Here is a 21,933-nt window from a genome sequence, read left to right as displayed (position 1 = left end):
TACATGCTCACGTAATTATATATTTTTATAAATGTTTTTATTTTTTTTATAAATTGTAAATCTAACCATAATCTTATTTAGAGGGGAGAGAAACAAAAAACCCTAAAAAAAGTCTTTTTAATAAGTATAAAACTCATAACTTAAAATTTAAGAAATTAAAGATAAACAATTAGACCAATCAACCAAATGTGTTTTGATATCTTTTTTTATTATGTGTAATTATTGCTCTCACCACTCACAAATATGTCACACGTATATAAGCACACTCTAGTTTGACAACTACTGGAACACACTCTTGTTTGAAAAATAAATAAATATAAACACATAACTTTAAATAAACAAACATAAATGCAATTTCAAAACATAACAAATACCCATTCGTCTAAACTCAGTTCATTCATCCCCAAGCATTGGCTCGCACCATTCATTTCAAATGTACGAAATATAAAGTTAACTTTGCCACATGCAAGGCATGTTTTGCAATTGCAAAATAGCTTTTACATGGAAAGCATCTGCCCACCACCGCACTTTCCGCAAAATTGTTCTAATATGCAGGGAAAGGTGCTACTGGTAATGCAAAGAAAGTACAACAAATGGAAGGTCTCTTTGTACTAGGGAATCTAAGAAAGTCATTGTCGGGATACAATGGGAGATGCAGATCAAGTGCAATGCATTAAAAAAAACAAAAAATATGGTAATAAATTGAATTCTATATAGAAAAACCGTAAGTTTAACTCTGTAACTTGCAACTCCAAAACAACCTTCAGGTTTTCGACAATTTTTGACAATCATACATTATCGGGATAGATAATTTTTCCTCATTGAAACTGATCGGGAAGACCAGTCAAAATACTCCACAACTATCACAAAAAAGGGATCTTTCACATGTGCAGGAGCATATGGTGGGACTGATATACAAAGAGCCAAAAACAGAAGACGGAACATGGAGTTGCATGCCTCAACCTTTGCATCCTGGAATAAGGATGCTGAAAAAAGAATATATGTATGGCTATTGGACTCTTCAGACGTTGCTACCATGGTTTGTCATAGACCTTGTCTTTATTGGAACATAATTTAGCAATGTTTCGACTATATATGAAATCCAATAAACCAGAAGAAAATAATGACCATTGAGCTTCATTCTACTCCAACCACGCGTCCTGCAAATTCAAAAATAAGTCAGGACAGGCAATTAGGCCCGGAAGTAGCAAAAACCAAATTGCTTTACAAATAAGGGCCATGCCACATGTGATCAATTCCAGATGCAAAGCACAATATAACACAATCTAAGCTTGATATGATGAAAGCTCACTTTAACAAACCTTCCACAATAAGAACAGTGGGGACTCCGATCAGTCCAAAGTTTTTTTTAATTCACTCTCTAAAATAGTCCCCATGTAAAGTAAACGATAGAGAAGAGATACCAAGAGAGCAATTCAGGCCTAAACGCAATTGCCGGACTAGAGCAACCAATACTGCAATATAACAGTGAAATCAGACGTATAAATTCATACCTTCAATTGAAATTGAATCCACCAGAGGGAACAGGAAATTGATTGCCTCCAAACTGGAACCCAGATTGTGATGCATCACCAGGGGGTAAAGGCTCATCGTCTTCTTCCACCCAATAAGTTTCAAGAATCTTCACTGCCTTTTCATATATTTCATTGTTGTCGTGACTTTGGAGGTTTTCAATCTTTTCCAATCCCTCGGCATCATCAATTAACTGAGCATAGAGATTGGCATCTCCAGTGTGCCCCAGATTTTTCTCCGCTTCACCAACCTTCAAAAAATTCTCAAGTCCTTCTAAACAAACAGTGACAATTCTTGGGTCAGGGCAGTTCAGAAGATCACACAGTGGCTTAATGCAACCTTGGCTCACCAAAAACCTGAAGAACAAGACAGAGTTAATAATTTATAGGAAATGGTTCCAAGAAGAACCCAGAGAATGATAATGGCAAAGGGAGTGTACTTTATTTGTTCATGGGTTCCACCAGATGTAGCATTTGAAATTGCCCAGGCAGCTTCTTTCTTGATCTCAAACTCAGCATTTTGAAGTAGATGGACTAGAGGGCTAATAATCCCAGCCTCAATCACAGCCTGCAAAAGGTTTTCAAAATTCATGATCCAATAGATATCCATTCAAATGGGGGGGGGGGGGGAGCTACACACACACATAAAAAAAACCTTACTTTTCGAACTTATGCAGTAGACCATCACAGTCAATAGGCTTGTCATAGTATATAATTGCTTACCTGTATCTGATCTACATTTCCAGCAGTGATGTTTGAGATGGTCCAGCATGCTTCCTTCTTGATACTCTTTTTGTAGTTATGTGTCAGCAGGTTCAACAGGCATGGAAGGGCTTGGTGGCCAATAATGCACTGAATAGGGTAACAACATAAAGAATAAGAGTACTGAAGAAAGAACCAACCTAAAGCAGTGACATGATGAAGAAAAAACATTGTATTCGAAAGAAAAGCAGATGGAAAGCATGCCAAATGTCAATTGAAAACCATGAAGAGGTTTCAAGCTCTCAGACCAATACTCAAAAGTAATCTTCAGTAAAAAGGCCAAATTATCAAATAGGATGAACACGTGTGAAGACACAGCACCCAGATCAGAGTTGCAATGAATACAGCCACATTATAATGTTTGCAGTATTTATAAAAAAAAAAGTTAGATATAAGCATCTAGCACAACAGAGTAGAGACTGTCAAAATAATCCTAATAAAAATATCAGAACTGCACCCACAAGGTTTAGGCACAAAGAAGCAATAGGATAATTCAAAGTAATAAGATGTGTACAAGAACAAGGATAACTATTAACCATATCTCAAGGGAGTGCAATTCAGATAACTGTTAAGTAATACATATGCAATGAAATATCCAATACCTGAGTCTGTGTATCATCCCCTGTAACAATATTTCCAACTGTGCGAAGAGCAGGGATTAGGACTGTCGGGGACGGATGACTAACAACAAGTGAATGAGAAAATATCCAATACATCCAGAATTTAAATGCAATTAATAGAAGAAATAAACATAACAAAAACAAATACATCAATTTAAAAAAGGGAATGAAGGTCTTCACTTACAGCAAGAGCTCAACAAGTCGAGGGCAGACACCAGCCTCAATAACAGCTTGGATTTTGTCATTAGTACCATCTGAGAGATATGACAGGGCCCAGCATGCGTCTGTAAGGACTTCCTCATCATTTGAATGGATAAGACGCTCAAGAGTGGGCAAAGCAGGTTTTGTCTGCTTATTAAATTTCAAAAACCCAATTTATTAGAAAAAATTCATCACCAATAAAAGAAACATAACAACTCCAACAATTCATATTAAAAGAAAGTCCAACCTGCTCAAACGAAGGTTGTGGTGGCTTGCCCCTGCACAAGTTTGACAAACTCCAGGTAGCATTTCGCAGCATAGAGAGCTTTGCATGCTCATTAAATTGTGCCAACAAAGGCACCAAGGCCCCATGCCCAAGGACCAAGTCACGGCATTTAGGAGAATCTCCAGCAACATTTCCTAATGCCCAAACAGCCTGTAATTCCAAAAAGAATGGAAAAGCATAAGATAAGTGCAAATAAACCGTGTTAACAAATAGAAGATCACTTGCAAACTGCAGTTCTTACCTGTTCTCGTACATCATCGGCTGGAGAGCCTAGGAGTTTAACAAATATAGGAACAGCTCCATGATCAATTACAACTCTGGTATTTTCTGATGTCCCTGAAGCAATATTTGTAAGAGCCCAAGCTGCCTCAAACTACAAAAAAAATGAAACAAGAAAAAAGTTATAACAAAGAGGTTGAGCAAAATCCTAGTTACTTCAGAAACGAAATATCAGACCTGAAGCTGAGAGAAGTCCTCCCTAGCAAGGAACTCAACAAAGCGAGGAACAACACCTGATTGTACAACTTCGTTGATTGGAGGACAACGTTCTGCAGATAAAATAAGAGCATTCCTCAAATTTCCAACAAAAATGATAACAACAACCAAAACAAAAATTAACCTATTGATAGCAGCTTCCGGAATTGAGTGGTTGCCTCAAGCTGCGCATTCCTGTCATCCGACCAAACACCAGCAATCATAGCCGGAAGACTTTCTAACTGCAATTAGATATGTAAAATATTAAAATCAATTTTATTTCAATATTAAAAAAGTAAAAATACCGTATATTTACTTCTTGAGGTCAAGTACAATCAATAAATTAAACAAACACTTCACTCCGTTTGATTAATACAATTTCGGCTACCTAATAACATTTGTAACACTGCAAAAAGCACTACCGAATCCAAATAAAGCAACATCAATCAGCTCGGGAAATCATGCACAGCCTATCATTCACGATCCAAGGGATCAAATTGATTAATCAGTAGAATATACCTTTTTCTCAGAACTGGCGCCAGAAGAGAGCAGCTGCGGTTGTGTTTGTTGAGCGAGAAGTCCTTCGCGGCGCTTCTTTAGAAGATTCTCTTCTCTCTTGTTCTTCCGGATCTCCACCATGTTGTCTTCTCTCCTCCGCCGACCTTCCTCCGCATCAACCGCCACCTTGTACCTGTTCCGTCGAACCTCAGTCCTCGCGCTCGGTCTTAAAGACATCTTCGTGTTCTTTTTCAGTTAATCTGATTGAATCGCCGATTAATTTGCAGGTGAAATACGGGGAGGCTACGATTCTCTGCGATAGATTGTTCTGAGAAAATGACGGGGAAAGAGAGTGGTTCGATTATTGGATCGGGATACGTCGGGACTTCGGTCAGGCGAGATACTGTTGTTTTGTTTTATAGTGAGGTTTTCCCTCTTCTTTTATTGGGATTACTTTCTATGTCGAAATTATTTTGTTATTTTTTACGGAAATCGGACTTAAACGTAGTGGTAATAACGATGGTGCCACTGATTTGAATTTGAATTTTGGGGAACCCTAACGTTCATATGCCGTTATGGAATCCAGTTCACTGGGATTAGATTAATATTATGATTATCTAAGAGAATATTATAAGGCTTATTATTTGATAGAGTCCAGTGAAATTGAGTTAAATTTATGAGCAAGTTGAGTTGGTAAGTACGATTGTATTAATTAAAGTTTATTTAAAATTTTATCAAATTAAATGAAAAATATATTCAAGTTGTATGAATCAATTTAAACTAAAATGAATATTTAATTATAGTTAAATATAATAAAGTAGGTTGAAGAAATATTTCTTTAATTTAGAAATTCACTTAAAAATCATAAATTACTAATAGCACGGAATTATAGATGGGTATGGATCATGTTTTAGTTGTTTACATCTTAATTCGAGAATTACATACTTCAAGATGACATTTAACTCGATCTGACAAATCACAACATAATAAAATTTAACAATGAAAACAGAAATTGAATCCACCAGAGGGAACAGGAAGTTGATTGCCTCCGAACTGGAATCCAGATTGTGAAGCGTCGCCTGGGGGTAAAGGCTCATCATCTTCTTCCACCCAATATGTTTCAAGAATCTTCACTGCCTTCTCATATATTTCATAGTTGTCATGACTTTGGATGTTTTCAATCTTCTCCAACCCCTCAGCATCATCAATGAACTGAGCATAGAGATTGTTGTCTCCGGTGTGACCCAGATTATTTTCTGCTTCACCAACCTTCAAAATGTTCTCAAGACCCTCTAAACAAACGGTGACAATTCTTGGGTCGGGACAGTTCAGAAGATCACACAATGGTTTAATGCATCCTTGGCTCACCAAAAACCTAGTGAACAAGACAGTTAATAATTTATGGCAAATTGTTCTAACAAGAACCCAGAGAATGATAATGGCAAAGGGAAGATACTTTATTTGTTCATGGGTACCGCCAGATGTAGCATTTGAAATTGCCCAAGCAGCTTCTTTCTTTATATCAAACTCGGCATTTTGAAGTAGATGGACCAGAGGGGCAAAAATCCCAGACTCAATTACAGCCTGCAAAAGATTCTCAAATTTCAAGATCCAATGGATATACAATCATGTAGGACAAAATGCCACAATTGAAAACTAAACTTTCCAGTTTCTAACATATGCCGTGGACCATCAAAGTATAGGTTTGTCATACTATATAATTGGCTTACCTGTATCTGATCTACATTTCCCGCAGTGATGTTTGAGATGGTCCAGCAAGCTTCCTTCTTGATACTCCTCTTGTAGTTATTTGTTAGCAGGTTCAAGAGGAATGGAAGGGCTTGCTGACCAATAATGCACTGAATGGGGTAACAAGAAAAAGAGTCGGAGGACTAGAGAAAGAGGCAACCTAAAGCAGTGACATGAAAAAGAAAAAAAAAATCTATTTGAAAGAAAAGCAGATGACATTTTCAACTTATATAAACTAACCAAGAATAAAAATTTCACCTCAAACAAATTATGCATGAATGACATGATAAGATGCACAATTTTTGCACGGTCTACAATCTTTACATGACAAATCTTCTCATTCCTAGATTCTTATAGAAGGAAATATTTGAAGTACAATGTTATTCGTAGAAAATTGTCTATATGCATGTCAAGTGTGAAAACCACGTAAAAGGTTTCAAGTTTTCAAAACAATTCACAGTAGTACATCTTTATTAAAAATGTCAAGCTTTAAACTCTTCAGAAAGTCATTGAAAATCATATCTCGAGGGAACACTATTGGAATAACAATTGTGAAAGTAATAAATGTCAAGAATTCCATACCTGAGTCTGCGTATCATCCCCTGAAACAATATTTCCAACTGTGCGAAGAGCAGGAATGAGGACTGTTGGGGATGGATGACTAACAACACGAGGGGAATGAGAGAGAAATAAACATAAGAAAAACAAATACATCAATTTCGAAAACTTCCTCATCATTTGAATGGATAAGAAGCACAAGAGCAGGCAAAGCAGGTTTTGTCTGCTTATTAAATTTCAAAAGCCCAATTTATTAGCAAAAAATCATCACCAACAAAAGAAACATAACAACTCCAACAATTCATATTAAAAGAAAGTCTAACCTGCTCAAACGAAGGTTGTGGCTTTCCCCTGCACAAGTTTGACAAACTCCAGGTAGCATTTCGCAGCATAGAGAGCTTTGCATGCTCATTAAATTGTGCCAACAAAGGCACCAAGGACCAGGTCACGGCATTTAGGAGAATCTCCAGCAACATTTCCTAATGCCCAAACAGCCTGTAATTCCAAAAGAATGGAAAAGCATAAGAGAAGTGCAAATAAACCGTGTTAACGAATAGAAGATCACTTGCAAACTGCAGTTCTTACCTGTTCTCGTACATCATCGGCTGGAGATCCTACGAGTTTAACAAATATAGGAACAGCTCCATGATCAATTACAACTCTGGTATTTTCTGATGTCCCTGAAGCAATATTCGTGAGAGCCCAAGCTGCCTCAAGCTACGTAACTACTCAAATCCGAAACTTCTAAAAATAATAATACTCTATTTTACCATTTATGTCGCTTATTAAATTAAGCGTTTATTCTTACTAGTCATCGATTCAACACAATCTTTTCGATTACTCAGAAAAAATAAAGCTATTCTTTAATAAAATTTATCGACTTTGTGGTTATTTTAATTCCCCCAAAGTTTAGGACTTCACCCCATTTGCTGCCTCAAGCTACGTAACTACTCAAATCCGAAACTTCTAAAATAATAATACTCTATTTTACCATTTATGTCGCTTATTAAATTAAGCGTTTATTCTAGTCATCGATTCAACACAATCTTTTCGATTACTCAGAAAAAATAAAGCTATTCTTTAATAAAATTTATCGACTTTGTGGTTATTTTAATTCCCCCAAAGTTTAGGACTTCACCCCATTTATTAAGTATTAAATGTAATTTGGTTATTTCCACACGTATGAATACTTTGGTTATTTAGCACTTATAACTTCAGTCTAAAATTAGAATGTCATTTTAAAAATATTTATACAGATAATAATTTATAAAAGATCATCACATGCTTCCAAACAATTTAAACCCTCTCATCTAAATATTTAATACTATGGGTACTTTGATCCTTTATCGATGCCTATATTTTCAAGACATACAAAATTAAACTTAGAAGAATTATAGTCAATTTAGTACTTATGACTTCAAACTAGACATAAAAGTTTATTTTTGAAAGGTTGGATAATTTATTTTAGGTCTAAATAAACTATTTGAACCATATGTTATTGAAATTGTTTGAAAAATCAAGATCAAGATCTCAATTTTAAAATCAGAGGATCAATTTCAAAATTAATAGGATGGTTTCAAAACTCTTAGCTTAGTTTTATATTTTTAAATTTCAGCTTCAAAATAAGAAGTTTGATTTTAAAGTTGATATTCAAAACCGCAAAGATTGAGTTCGAAAATACCTTCAACAGACCCGGAACCTGGACATTAAGCCTTTAAACACTTCAAAACACGTGTATTCATGACTTTATACTAGTTTTAAACCTAAATTTACATCTTTGACAGTTAACAAATAGCGTAGCAAATGTTCGTAATTATATGTGTCATTCTCAAAGCTATGAAAATCAGGGACGAACTTAGAGGGGCGATAGTCCTCTTAAAATTTCTAAATAATTATATGTTTTTTTATATATTTATATCTTTTTATTGAGAATATGTTTTGACTCCTCTAAAATTTTATAAGTTCTTTTATCATAACATAAAATTATACGTCCGTCTTTCCTGAAAGTAACTAGTAATTTCATTGAAAGGTATAATTTTTTTAATGTTTTATGTTAAATTTCATTATAGTATATAAACGTGAGTCGTGTCCCATGTCCCGTGTCTCACGTTTAAAGGCGATTGCCTTACATCAGGGCAATCTGATATGATCATCAACTCATTAACTACACGAGATGCTCATCAACTCATTAAGCAGCCCTAAATATGATCATCACACTTTTGGCCTAAACACGCGTAATTAATTCAATGTAATTGATTAATTAATTAATTAATACAGAAAGTTAGCGGAGCAGAACATTTTCCGATAATCAGAGAGGAGACAGCCCCAAGGTTCTGAAGCACCAAACTCGAGGCTGCATCTTTAATTTTCAGATTTAACCATAATTTGTTTTGGTTTTTCCTTTTTGACGAATTTCAGGAAAGAGAATCATCCCGTACTAAAACCACGTCATAATTAAGCCAGAAAAAAGCAGAGAAAAATGCTTTAAAAACTGTTCTCATTATCATTTCACAGAGTAAGCTCGAGTTCCCCAAACCCTAACCCCACACATTTCCCATTTTCGTCTTGCTGTCTCGATGGAGAGCTACGGGTCGGGTTCAAGGCCGTACGGAGCGGATCGGCGGATGGAGATAGTTAGCGGAAAGAACACGAGTGTCGTTGCATCCAATCAGATACCGCCCGTTCCGGCTCGGACGAGTCAAGCGTCGACGAACTCGAAGCCGTGGGGTTTTACGGATCCCGAGATGAAGAGGAAGAAGAGGATAGCGAAGTACAAGGTCTACACTGTTGAAGGGAAAATGAAGGCTACTTTGGGGAAAGGTTTTCGTTGGATCAAGAACAAGTGCTCGCAGATCGTCCGTGGATATTAAAAAGCGGCGGAAGCTACGGCTCAGATTGTGTACACGTCGGATGGAGAGTGGGACCCGATGAAATCGACGGTTTAGACATTTTTGGGCTAAAAACAAAACAAAACAAAAACTTGGTAAGTAAGAAGATAGCACATTTATATAAATATTTTAGCCTTGTTTTTTTAGAATAAGATTGAATTTCTCTCTCTGAAAACTAGTGTTTTTCCTTTTACTTTTGCTCTTACTAAAACATTAGAGAATAGGGTTTGATTTATGGGTTGCTGTTAAATGTTGAATGACAATTTTTCTTTTTCAATGTGGAATATTATCATATTGTTGTAACTTCATTATATCTATTAATGGTACAGGAAAGTTGCATTTGCTTAAGAACATTAATATTAATGATATATGCTACAGATTGATGATTGACTTAAGCTTCAATGTATTTGTTTGAACAACATTGGCGTTAGTGCTATTGAGTGTATGGTTGATTTAAGTTTCAGATATTTTGGGCATTAGTGCTTCGATGAGAGGAGGAAGAAAAATGCACTGTATCATAGACTGAGTAGCTTGAGCAATTCATCCTTACAAATGTCCAAATCTCATCTTTAGTATAATTGGGCTTCCAACAGAGAAGAGTCTCCGGTGCTTGATTTCCTCAAGTGAAATGGTAGTGTGGAAGGTTAATATTAAGGGTAGGAAAGGGATCCGACAAGGAGATCCATAACCCATTGTCTCACAATTTGTTTGTTATTCCAATGAATGCACTTTCAGGATTGTTGGATTGAGGATGAAACTCATAATGTCATTCAATTTAATCCCTAAAGCTTACACATCTGTGATGGTTTTAGTCAAGAGAAGGGTAGATTTTATTGTTGGGGTGAAATGACAAGTTGTATGAGCACTCGGGGTTATTAATCATATTTGTATGAGGTTTTCATGGAAGATAAAGTGTGCATATGGTGCACGTGACAGGCCCAAACAGGAGGGAGGATTGGGGCTAATAGACTTGCTTAGTTGGAACACAACTTTTGGGCAATTTTGATCATTCTTTGTGGGTGGAGTGGATCAAATTAGATCCATAGTGCAGGTTTCATTATCTCAGGCCAACATTTGAAGCTCGTCAGTTTAACACGACCTGCTTTACAATTTTTTACCAGCTAGACGCTGGCCTGTGCAGGGAATGACAAAAGTTTGGAGGGAGCTTAGGCCAAGGGCGAAGAAAGTGCCATGGTATATAGGAATGTTAATGAGTCAGATTAACTCGGTTTTTGGCACACTCAAAATTTAAACTCATCCAATCGACCCCGCTTGATATCTAACTGTATTTTTTATGGTAAAATTCTTACATGATTCGATCTGACTCAAATATATATATTTATTAAGTAAAATAAAGACTTAATTGAAAAAAGTTAAGAGATTAGATTGAATTGGATCAAAATCCGTAGGGCTAAATGTATATATTGAATTGGATCAAATATATATATTTATTAAGTAAAATCAATACTTGTTTAGGTGGATCGAGTTTTTTACACTAAATCTGAAATCATTCTGATTTAAACTCAAATTTTCAACAACTACAACAACAAAAATTGACTTGATCATATTGAATTGGATCAAAATATGTAGGGTTTGAGTCAAATATTCATCCCTAATGGTGTAGGGTTGTTTGGTGTCCTATGTCCATACATAGACTTGGGTGGCTTGCTTGAACAGATTACCTACCAAGTGAAGCTTTTCGTTCAGTTTATTAAAAAAACCAATGCATTTCTGGCATTCATCTGTGTTGACATATTGACAAGCTGTAAACTAGGAAACCAACCCCACAGTCTGAAACATGTGGGGCACTCTGTAGTTTAACCAAAACACAGAAATGACCCCGCACCAAATCCACTCCATTTAGGTGGCTATCCTATACCCCTATTATATTCCCAACAAGCTGTTGGAACTTGGGAGCAACGACCGAAATTATAATATCTAAAAACAGTCGTTGGGTGAGGGTTTTTATCTTAAAGGGGTAAAACAATATTTAGTCCTTTAATTTAACAATGTTTTTAACTTAGTTCCTAAATTTTTTTGTCAACTTTTCCACTTGATCTGTTGATCATCAAGGTCTGCATTAGTTCTAAATTTTGTCTACTTTTCCTTATTTACTTCCTAAATTTAGATTTCTTCACGCTTTTTAGTTTTAATGGAGTCTAAGTTCAAGGACCAAATTAAAAATTATCAATTTTTGAGACTAACATGAATAAAAAAAATTGAATATCAATTTGAGAAAAAAATTGTCGAGTTTAAGAACTAATGTTGGCAAAGAAAAAATATCCAGGAATTAAATTATACAAGAGTTGCAAAATTCAGGGACCACATGTTTTATCCTATCTAGAGGTAACCAGGTTGCAGGGACAAAGATTGAAATTCAAAATTTTGGAGGTCAAAAACTCAAAATGTAATTAATCCATTACATTAATTTGTAAATCTAAAATTTTAAAAGGGATTATATAACAATTTTGGATACATCGTTCCAGAACTTAGTTTCTCAATTGTTGACGCTGTAGAACTATTCCCATATATAATTTGGTGTGAAAATCTTCATGGCTTTTCAAAGTAAATTAGAGGAAGTTTCTTACAGTTTGATCCCTAATTAAAGAATTAATCATATGATTAGCAGCACAGCTTCCCGGAACATTGAATTCAGACGTTTGAAATAAGTTAAAATCTGTGTTTATAATGAGTTGTTGGAGCTTGGGATTCTCCCATTTCTTTATTTGCACGTACCATTAAACAATACGGCAAGCGTTCCGCAAGTCTCAACGATGTTCGTTCTTTCCTTCAAATCATTAACCTAATTAAAATCTTTAAATAAATAACACAACAAAACGCGTGTCCCGGGGCCTACGCTTCAATCATTTGCCTTACATTTTTCTTCTTGTTTTCTTGTAGATATAATATAATATTTGTCCTACTATATGAAAAGATTAAGGTATATTTATCACTTCAACGTATTTCGATGGATTAAAAATATCAAATTATAAGAGAGAGGGACTAATCCGTCAAAAGTATATAATACAAGGACTTTTTTATAGAATTTTACCAAAACCATTTTTTTTCTTACTCTCCGCGTACCTAAATTAAATGGACCAACATAATTACATATAAATAGCCAATCTTCACTCACAATTCAGCAAAAAAGAAAACTTAGTACTTCAAGCTTTCTGCCAAGCAATTTCACAAAAAATAACAAAACAAACCCTATTATTTGCTGCAAATTATGAAGCTGAAGAAGAACGGCGGTGTTGGCCGGAGAGCTTGGGGACTGTTGCGTCTAGCATTGTTATGGGCAAGAAAAGGTGGGGTGTTCAAGCGGCGGCTCATGATGGAGCTGCGCTTGGTGCCCAAGTTCCTAAAGGGTCTCGGACATTCAACTATGGCGTCTCATGCTTGTGGCGACCGTCTCCATTACAAGGAACGCCAGTTTTCTTTGAACGAGACGCCGATTATCTTCGTCAAGACCGTGCACCGCTCCGCTTCGATGCGGTTTCTTCTCTCTTGCGTTAGTGCCGAGGCGGTAGACTTCGATCGATAAGATGATTTGGCCATGGATGAATATGATGATGGGATTTATAGGCGTGATAGTGGAAGCACCAAGAGTTGCTCGACATGTTCGAATATTGTGGAAGACGAAGGAGAAGAGGAAGAGTGGGGATATGAAGGTTGTGATGAGAAAAGTCCGTTTCCGGTAGAGGAAGAAGGGATCGATTCGAAGGCGGAGAAATTTATAGCAAAGTTCTTTGAGGAAATGAAGTTACAACGACAAACTTCTGATTTGGAATACAGTGAAATGCTTAGAAGAGGAGCCAGTTATTAATTACTCGAATCTCCGATTCCTTTTTTAACTTCCTGAGGATTTGAGTGTGTATATTTTTTTACTATTTGATAATCAAACGACTTTCATTTATATTTAAGTTATCAAAATTTAAACTTTATTAAAAAAACATTTAATATCTTATGTTATTAGACTAAAATAAATAAAAATGAATTTTTAATTATATTATTAGTAGGTTTACGTACCAAAAGCAGAAGGTTTGCAATAACCAATCTTATTCTTGCATATCTCATTGTCCGAAAGCCAAAGACAACCTTAAAATTATAAACAGATAGAAAATTGATCAAGATTCTAACACTCCAACATTAACACGGGTCAAGAGACGAAACATGTGACCCACCATCTTTCCATACACCGGCGAAGCAGGTTACTATATATCAGATACCCAAGTATTTTATTATCGTATAGGATCATATCACTATTAACAAGGTGTTTAATATGCTTAATTTTCATAGATACTTGTGTGTTATTGAATTTAATAAATTTAATATATTATACATATAATTAGACCGTGTTGAATTTAAATCAGGAAAACAATATCATTTTCGTAATAGAGTATAATTCTATATCACTCTAATAGAATGCGTATTATTCGTAATATATATATATATATATATATATATATATATATATATATATATATATATATATATATATATATATATATATAAACTAGTATATAATCTTTGGTGTATTTTTAATATATCTATTTTATTGAGGAGTTTTTATTTGTAAACAAATTTAAAATTCAATTATTTAGTTATTTACTATTTTTCAAATTTTATTTTGCTTTTCGAGATGTTAAAATATAATTATATCATATTAATGTATACTTATAAAATTTTTAAAAATAAAATGTATATAATTTTACTATTTTAAGAGGTTTTTTTTTTCTCAACGAAAAATAGGACGTTAAATAAGATGTAAGCAACATGGAAATAAGGCTATAATTAACGTTCACAGGAGGCTCAAGAAAGAGCGCGTGTGTTTAAGTGTTCATAAAATCTATGTAATTGGAAAACTGGGGCACCAATGCAACGAAATGTCGAATAAAATCATTGTTCTAACTAGATAAAAAGAGAAAAATAACATAAGCTCTTTACTAGTTACTGTTGCCGCTACACGCATATGTGCTCAACTCAAGTCATGGTCCAACAATTTACTGTTGAAAGATCCTCAAAAGCTTAAACATTAAACACTATGATAATCCCACCACCAGGAGCAAAACTAGTCCTCAAAAATGTCAACGAAACTTTACCATGCCGCTACAGCACTACACGGACATACGATGATCTAGGAAGATGCAAATGTTGATAGGATGTTATTCTTCAACATGAATTCATCAGCTTTTGTTAGGCTTCTTGACTGCATCAAGAACAAGCAAAAAGCTCATGGTTAAGAAGCTCTTATCATAGTTCCAGCATGAGTTTACATGAGCATAAAAAAGCGACAAAATAATTTTACCGTCAGTAATATAATTTCGTTTATGATTTACTGTCAAACATCATAGATACGGAAAAGATGACTCGGGGCACAATCCAATGTACTTCTATTACAATAGTAAGTTGTACTATTTGAAGATAAAGAAAAATCTTACCTTCTCAAGAATACGATGCAGCCGCTAAATTTCCTTCTTGGGATAATCAACACATTTCTCTAAATAGCTTTTACCAGCTTTCAAGTATATCTTTCCATACCTAACAACCAGAGAGATGAATAGTTACATATATAATAGTTTTCCTCAGATGCAGGAATCTCCAAATTGACAAGTTCTCCTTTACAGCCGAAATTTGAATATTGAGGAATTAAACGATCGAAAACCTCGCAGTTGAACCTGTGAGCTTCTCTACTTCCTCTTAAATCTTGGAGAAGATTGTTTTCTTCTCATCGTTACTACCAGACACAAACTCCTTCACTAATGCATCCAAACTTGTGAATAACAGTATTTTCCACTTCGTAAAGTTAAGATATGCACTTAGAGATTAAAAGATAATAAAGAGGGCACAAGAGTATAATTCTCCAATTTGGAGATTCTTCCACTATATAAAAGAATAGTATGATTACAAGGATGTGTTCACAAAATTTGACCCACATTTGGTAGCTCACTCAAGCTTGAGGATAAAAACTTCCCAAGCTATCTCTCTTCTCTCTCAAAGATGCTCTCTAATCCTCTAGTTTCTCACTCTAAGAAGTGGACTCTCTTAGTGTTCTTGGATGGTTATGAATGAAGTCTCTCTCCCCTATTTATACTACTCCACCTCCACAATGAATGGTAGAGATTACTTGCATCCAAGGGTGGAGGTTAATTATCTAGAATGCTCCACACACTTTAAGAAGCTCTACTATCTTCCACTCCCTTCCATAAGGTTCCACATATCTCCAAAGGATTTCACACTCTTCTGCAAGCTTCTAGAGAGTTCTACACTTCTCTAGAGTACTCTAAAATGTTCTAGAAAACTCTACACTTCTTCAGAAAGCTCTAGAATTTTCTAGAACCTCTCCAATTAAGGAGGTATCCAACAAATCTCACTCTCTCGACTTAATTTAGAGGTAGTAACAAGCTGAAACATTGACAGTAATCTTCGAACTTCTTTGTCGGTATTACCTTGGTTATCATGTTTGACCAATTTTCATATGAGTGAACCTTGTTAATATGTATTTATTTTTCTTCGAGAACTTCTCAGATCCAATGATATCCAGAGTCTATATGTGGGAATGAAATGTTGAATTCTTAGCCAGATAAATTGTACTTTGATTCGTACCTTTCTTGATCTACTCCCAGCTACAGTAAAAAATTCTTCATCCACAACATCTCCTTGCAAGCTTCAGTAACTGCGATGTACTCTGCCTCAGTAGTGGACAATGCAACACACTTTGATTGCCACGAGACAACCCTTGCAAAAGTAGTTAGGTATGCCGGTGATATTGATCCCGATGTTATTTTTCTTGAATTAATATCACCGACCAAGTCTACATTTGTGTATCCTTCCAACACAGGTTTTCCTTTCCCAAAGCATAAACATTTTTTGGAAGTTCCTCGTAGATATCGAAGAATCCATTTGGCTGCAACCCAATGTTCATTCCTTGGATTGGCCATGAAACGACTCACGACTCCAACTGCATATGTAACATCCTCAATACCGGGTTAGTGACCAAATTGTAAAGTCTCAGAATTTGGTGGTTAAAATAAAATGAATGAATAGTATAAAGATTTACTTGTAAATTATTGTGTAAGATGGAATTGAAAGGAAGAAGGAATGAAAGGACAATAGAGTAATTGCAAGGAAAAATAATTAAAGAAATGATAAGTATAGATATAAGGATACACGTGGGTGGAAGGGGAGAAAACACCCAAGGCTTCCAGAGTTCTATTCTTCTTCTTTCTTCCTTGTGCGTGTGAACCAAAACAAAGGTAAGATTTCTGATTATTGAGTTTCTTGTTAAATTTAAGATTGGTTTTTGATTATTAGATGATAACTAAGCTTAAGGAAAGCTTAAGTTATCATAACATCAAAGGATGATGGAGTTAGGAGAGATTTAAGATTTGAAGTTCTTAAATGAAATCTTGGAATAGAGTTCATAACTAGAATTGAAAGTTAAATTTGACTTACCATCAATCTAGTTAAGATATACGAAGTTTTAAAAGTAGAATTCAAACATGTTGAATTATTGATGTAATTCTTGAATTACATATGAAGGATAGGATTTGAAGGTTTAAGATGAAATAAATGAGTATAAATTGGTTCAAGGATGTATACTATAGTTAAGAATGAAAAAAAGGATTAAACATGAAGGATTTAATCTAGAATGAATGAATTTTCGGGTTCAAAAAGAGGATTCTGGGCAGAGTGCATCGATGCATATTCATAGTGCATCGATGCATATTCATAGTGCATCGATGCATCAAGGTTAAAACCCAGAAATTGTTTGAAGGCGTATCGATGCACAAGTAGTGCATCGATGCACTCTTTTAAATAAAAACATCGAATGCAATTAGTGCATCGATGCATAAGGCATGCATCGATGTATCCCATTAATGATAAAACATCGAATGCATTTTATGCACTGATGTACAAGTAGTGCATCGATGCATACCTTCATTAAAAGAGGAAATTGGCATTTATCTTAATCTAAAGAGTGAACCATTAGAGTATATTAGCTATAATATTGATATAGATCCATGTGTGATTATGTAGATACTAAAAGTAAGCTTATTCCGAAACGATCAAAAGATTAGAATCGAATCAAAGCAAAGCTAAGGTGAGTGCATAATATATATATAGTATAATGGAATAAGACTTGTGATAAGTCTAATTCATATATTGATTTTCATAATACAATGGTTATGAACATGCATACATGATAATTATTGTAATACATGCATAAGGCATATATATGTTCATGTGATTGGATAAATGATGTATATATATGAATAGATTCAAATACACATGTGATATGATATGTGATATGAGAACATGACATGAGCTACATGATCACAAGATAAATGACATGAGCTACATGATCACAAGAGAAATGACATGAACTACATGATCACACAAGAGAAATGACATAAGTACATAAACATATGAAATATAAGAATAAGGCTCATAGTATACGATATGAGAGCTATAGGTGTAATTGGCATGCCAAGAGTTGATGGTATAATAGTCTTTCGGGACGTAGTCCTTCGGGATGTAGTGGTCCTACGGGACATATATGACAGTCCTTCGGGACGAATACTGAACTAAGGTTCGGTACCTCATGAGGGAATTGATACGAGCTGTGGTGACAACATTAGTGCACAACCTCAATGTACTCAAATACCTCTATTCTCAATAATATACATGGGCAATTGAAATACAAAGTAAAGTGAAAGTGGTACAAAAAAGTAAGTTTTGTACATGCATGATATGATTATATATGTTATTGTGTAATAAATACATGCATATTAAAATGTCATGAAAGAAATGGTAAGAATGCATATTCATGAAGATATTGTTGCATATTCATTTATTGCCTCGCTAAGTCTATGACTTAACGTGTAAGTGATTTACACGTAGGTACCAAAAAATAAGAAGATTCAGAATAGAAGTGGCACGGACAACAACATTACTAAGAAATCAGATCAGAATAGAAATGTCATGAAAGAAATGGTACGAATGCTCTGATCGATTTTGTATTAAGTGGTCTTTTTTATGTAAATTAAATTATTTTGTTTTAATGAAAGTTTTAAATTCCCGGGATTTTACTTTAAGAATCAAAGTTTGAAAAGCCAATGTGACATCTTGGGCTTGTATTCGGGTCGAATTTGAGTTAGGGTGTTACAGCATAGGCGATATCTGGTCTTCTATATATCATTGCATACATGAGACTGTCTACTACAGATGAGTATGTAATTTTCTTTATTTCCTCCATTTCGTTCTCACTTGTGGGACACTGCTTCGAACTCAGCTTGAAGTGTCCAACAAGTGGTGTGTTAACCGTCTTTGATTTGTGCATGTTAAATCTTACCAACACCTTCTCAATGTATCTCTCTTGGGATAACCATAACAGTCACGTAGTCCTTCGGGATGTAGTGGTCCTACGGGACATATATGACAGTCCTTCGGGACGAATACTAAACTAAGGTTCGGTGCTCCATGAGGGAATTGATACGAGCTGTGGTGACAGTATTAGTGCACAACCTCAATGTACTCACATACCTCTATTCTCAATAATATACATGGGCAATTGAAATACAAAGTAAAGTGAAGGTGATACAAGAAGGTAAGTTTTGTACATGCATGATATGATTATATATGTTATTGTGTAATAGATACATGCATATTGAAATGTCATGAAGGAAATGGTAAGAATGCATATTCATAAAGATATTGTTGCATATTCATTTATTGCCTCACTAAGTCTATGACTTAGCGTGTAAGTGATTTACACGTAGGTACCAAGAAATAAGAAGATTCAGAATAGAAGTGGCACGGACATCAACATTAATAAGAAATCAGATCAGAAGTAATTGACAAAGTAGATATTTTGTTGTGTATAAAGTGTTGGTATGTAATAAGTGGTTAATTACGAATGCTCTGATCAATTTTGTATTAAGTGGTCTCTTTTATGTAAATTAAAGTATTTTGTTTTAATGAAAGTTTTAAATTCCCGAGATTTTACTTTAAGAATTAAAGTTTGAAAAGTCAATATGACATCTCGGACTTGTATTCGAGTCGAATATAAGTTAGGGGTATTACAGCATAGGCGATATCTGGTATTCTGCATATCATTGCATACATGAGACTGTCTACTACAGATGAGTATGTAATTTTCTTTATTTCCTCCATTTCGTTCTCACTTGTGGGACACTGCTTCGAACTCAGCTTGAAGTGTCCAACAAATAGTGTGTTAACCGACTTTGATTTGTGCATTTTGAATCTTACCAACACCTTCTCAATGTATCTCTCTTGGGATAGCCATAACAGTCACGTAGTCCTTCGGATGTAGTGGTCCTACGGGACATATATGACAGTCTTTCGGGACGAATACTGAACTAAGGTTCGGTGCCCCATGAGGGAATTGATACGAGCTGTGGTGACAGTATTAGTGCACAACCTCAATGTACTCACATACCTCTATTCTCAATAATATTCATGGGCAATTGAAATACAAAGTAAAGTGAAAGTGGTACAAGAAGGTAAGTTTTGTACATGCATGATATGATTATATATGTTATTGTGTAATAGATACATGCATATTGAAATGTCATGAAGGAAATGGTAAGAATGCATATTCATGAAGATATTGTTGCATATTCATTTATTGCCTCACTAAGTCTATGACTTAGCGTGTAAGTGATTTACACGTAGGTACCAAGAAATAAGAAGATTCAGAATAGAAGTGGCACGGACATCAACATTACTAAGAAATTAGATCAGAAGTAATTGACAAAGTATGTATTTTGTTGTGTATAAAGTGTTGGTATGTAATAAGTGGTTAATTACGAATGTTCTGATCGATTTTGTATTAAATGGTCTCTTTTATGTAAATTAAAGTATTTTGTTTTAATGAAAGTTTTAAATTCCCAAGATTTTACTTTAAGAATCAAAGTTTGAAAAGTCAATGTGATATATCAGACTTGTATTCGGGTCGAATATGAGTTAGGGGTGTTACAGCATAGGTGATATCTAGTCTTCTGCATATCATTGCATACATGAGACTGCCTACTACAGATGAGTATGTAATTTTCTTTATTTCCTCCATTTCGTTCTCACTTGTGGGACACTGCTTCGAGCTCAGCTTGAAGTGTCCAACAAGTGGTGTGTTAACCGGCTTTGATTTGTGCATGTTGAATCTTACCAACACCTTCTCAATGTATCTCTCTTGGGATAGCCATAACAGTCTCTTTGATCTATCACGAGTTATTCACATCCCAATAATTTGATTAGTCGGTCCCAAATATTTTATGACGAAACTCTTGCTTAGTTCTTTCTTTAATGCAACTATCTTCATGCGATCTTGTCCAATAATTAACATATGGTCAACATAGAGAATAAGAATGAAAAAGTCGCCACTTGCATACCTTTTTGTGAAGACACAATGATCGCTTTCCGTCTTCTTGAAATCATGTTCTGCCATGAAAGAGTCGAACTTTTTATACCATTGCTTTGGTGCTTTCTTAATCTCGTATAGACTCTTAGTCAGACGACACACTAGATTTTCTTTGTCTTGAACTTTGAATCCCTCAGGTTGCTCTATGTAGATTTCTTCCTCTAAATCATTTTTCTTGTCCGAATCATTTGACTACCAACCGAGCTTTATAACGAGGCTTTGAGCTGCTATCTTCAATATTGATCTGATACACCCACTTATTCTTAAGGCTCTTCTCCCTTTTGGTAGCTCCACAAGTATGATTCTCATGCAAGGATTGCATATCTTTTTCTATGACTCTTCTCCACGACTATCACTAATTGCTTCTTTATAGCTTTGAGTCCCCCTCATCAGTGAGCATCGTATTATACCGAGTGGATGATCTTTTATCTCTCGAGGATCGTCTCGGCTCTGGTACTGTTGGAGAGCTGGATTGAGGTTATTCTTGTACTGGTTCATCATGAGTTTATTGGTTGATTTTATCTAACATTGGTTCATGATCTTCAGTATCATTTAATTTTTCTTTTATATTATTATCCTTACGTCGAACTGAAGTAGGTTCGGTGTTCTTGTAGCTTCCCAATTATGGTCTCTCTGAATTTTTGATATATTTGATTGTTTGGTCTTCGAAGAATACAACATCTCTGTTGCGGACAACCTTCTCATTGACTGGATCCCAAAGCCGATAACCGAATTCATCCTAAGGTGAACAAAGGTAGATGTATTATTTCTTGACGCAAAAACGAAGCAATGCATCTACCTTCGTTCACCTAAGGATAAATTTGGTTATCGGCTTTAGGATCCAATCAATAAGAAGGTTGTCCGCAGCAGAGATGTTGTATTCATCGAAGACTAAACAATCAAATATATCAAATATTCAGAGAGG

The 21,933-nt window shown here is 35.1% G+C and overlaps 2 protein-coding genes, 1 long non-coding RNA gene and 1 pseudogene across 4 annotated transcripts; 1 reads left to right on the top strand and 3 right to left on the bottom strand.

The window, feature by feature from the left end:
* Positions 1 to 693: 693 nt before the first annotated feature.
* LOC120173778 (importin subunit alpha-like) lies at positions 694 to 4,758 on the bottom strand. 2 transcript variants are annotated; one of them, XM_039180852.1, is made up of 11 exons: positions 4,395 to 4,758; positions 4,021 to 4,117; positions 3,858 to 3,949; positions 3,643 to 3,774; positions 3,363 to 3,551; positions 3,099 to 3,262; positions 2,897 to 2,975; positions 2,256 to 2,384; positions 1,973 to 2,100; positions 1,501 to 1,889; positions 694 to 1,151 (listed from the first exon to the last, which is right to left on the bottom strand). In XM_039180852.1, exons 1-10 carry the CDS (start codon positions 4,608 to 4,610, stop codon positions 1,517 to 1,519), a joined length of 1,599 nt encoding a protein of 532 aa, XP_039036783.1. In that variant the 5' UTR covers positions 4,611 to 4,758; the 3' UTR covers positions 694 to 1,151; positions 1,501 to 1,516. The 2 variants fall into 2 exon arrangements, with proteins under 2 accessions (XP_039036783.1, XP_039036784.1); XM_039180853.1 differs by having other exon boundaries at positions 694 to 1,160; positions 1,515 to 1,889.
* Positions 4,759 to 5,366: 608 nt separating this feature from the next.
* LOC120173744 lies at positions 5,367 to 21,768 on the bottom strand (annotated as a pseudogene).
* Positions 9,028 to 9,671, top strand: LOC120173780. Its single transcript, XM_039180856.1, has one exon. The coding sequence runs from the start codon at positions 9,257 to 9,259 to the stop codon at positions 9,548 to 9,550; it is 294 nt and encodes a 97-aa protein (XP_039036787.1). The 5' UTR covers positions 9,028 to 9,256; the 3' UTR covers positions 9,551 to 9,671.
* On the bottom strand, positions 14,438 to 15,403 carry LOC120173781. Its single transcript, XR_005521094.1, has 3 exons — positions 15,234 to 15,403; positions 15,010 to 15,109; positions 14,438 to 14,777 (listed from the first exon to the last, which is right to left on the bottom strand). It is a non-coding gene; the product is annotated as an uncharacterized LOC120173781 (long non-coding RNA).
* Positions 21,769 to 21,933: the final 165 nt, after the last annotated feature.

Source organism: Hibiscus syriacus, unplaced genomic scaffold (assembly GCF_006381635.1).
Source record: "Hibiscus syriacus cultivar Baekdansim isolate YM2019G1 unplaced genomic scaffold, ASM638163v2 tig00111983_pilon, whole genome shotgun sequence".
Lineage (NCBI taxonomy): Eukaryota > Viridiplantae > Streptophyta > Magnoliopsida > Malvales > Malvaceae > Hibiscus > Hibiscus syriacus.
Note: the sequence above shows the minus strand (reverse complement) of the source record. Positions and strands in the feature narration are given on the sequence as shown.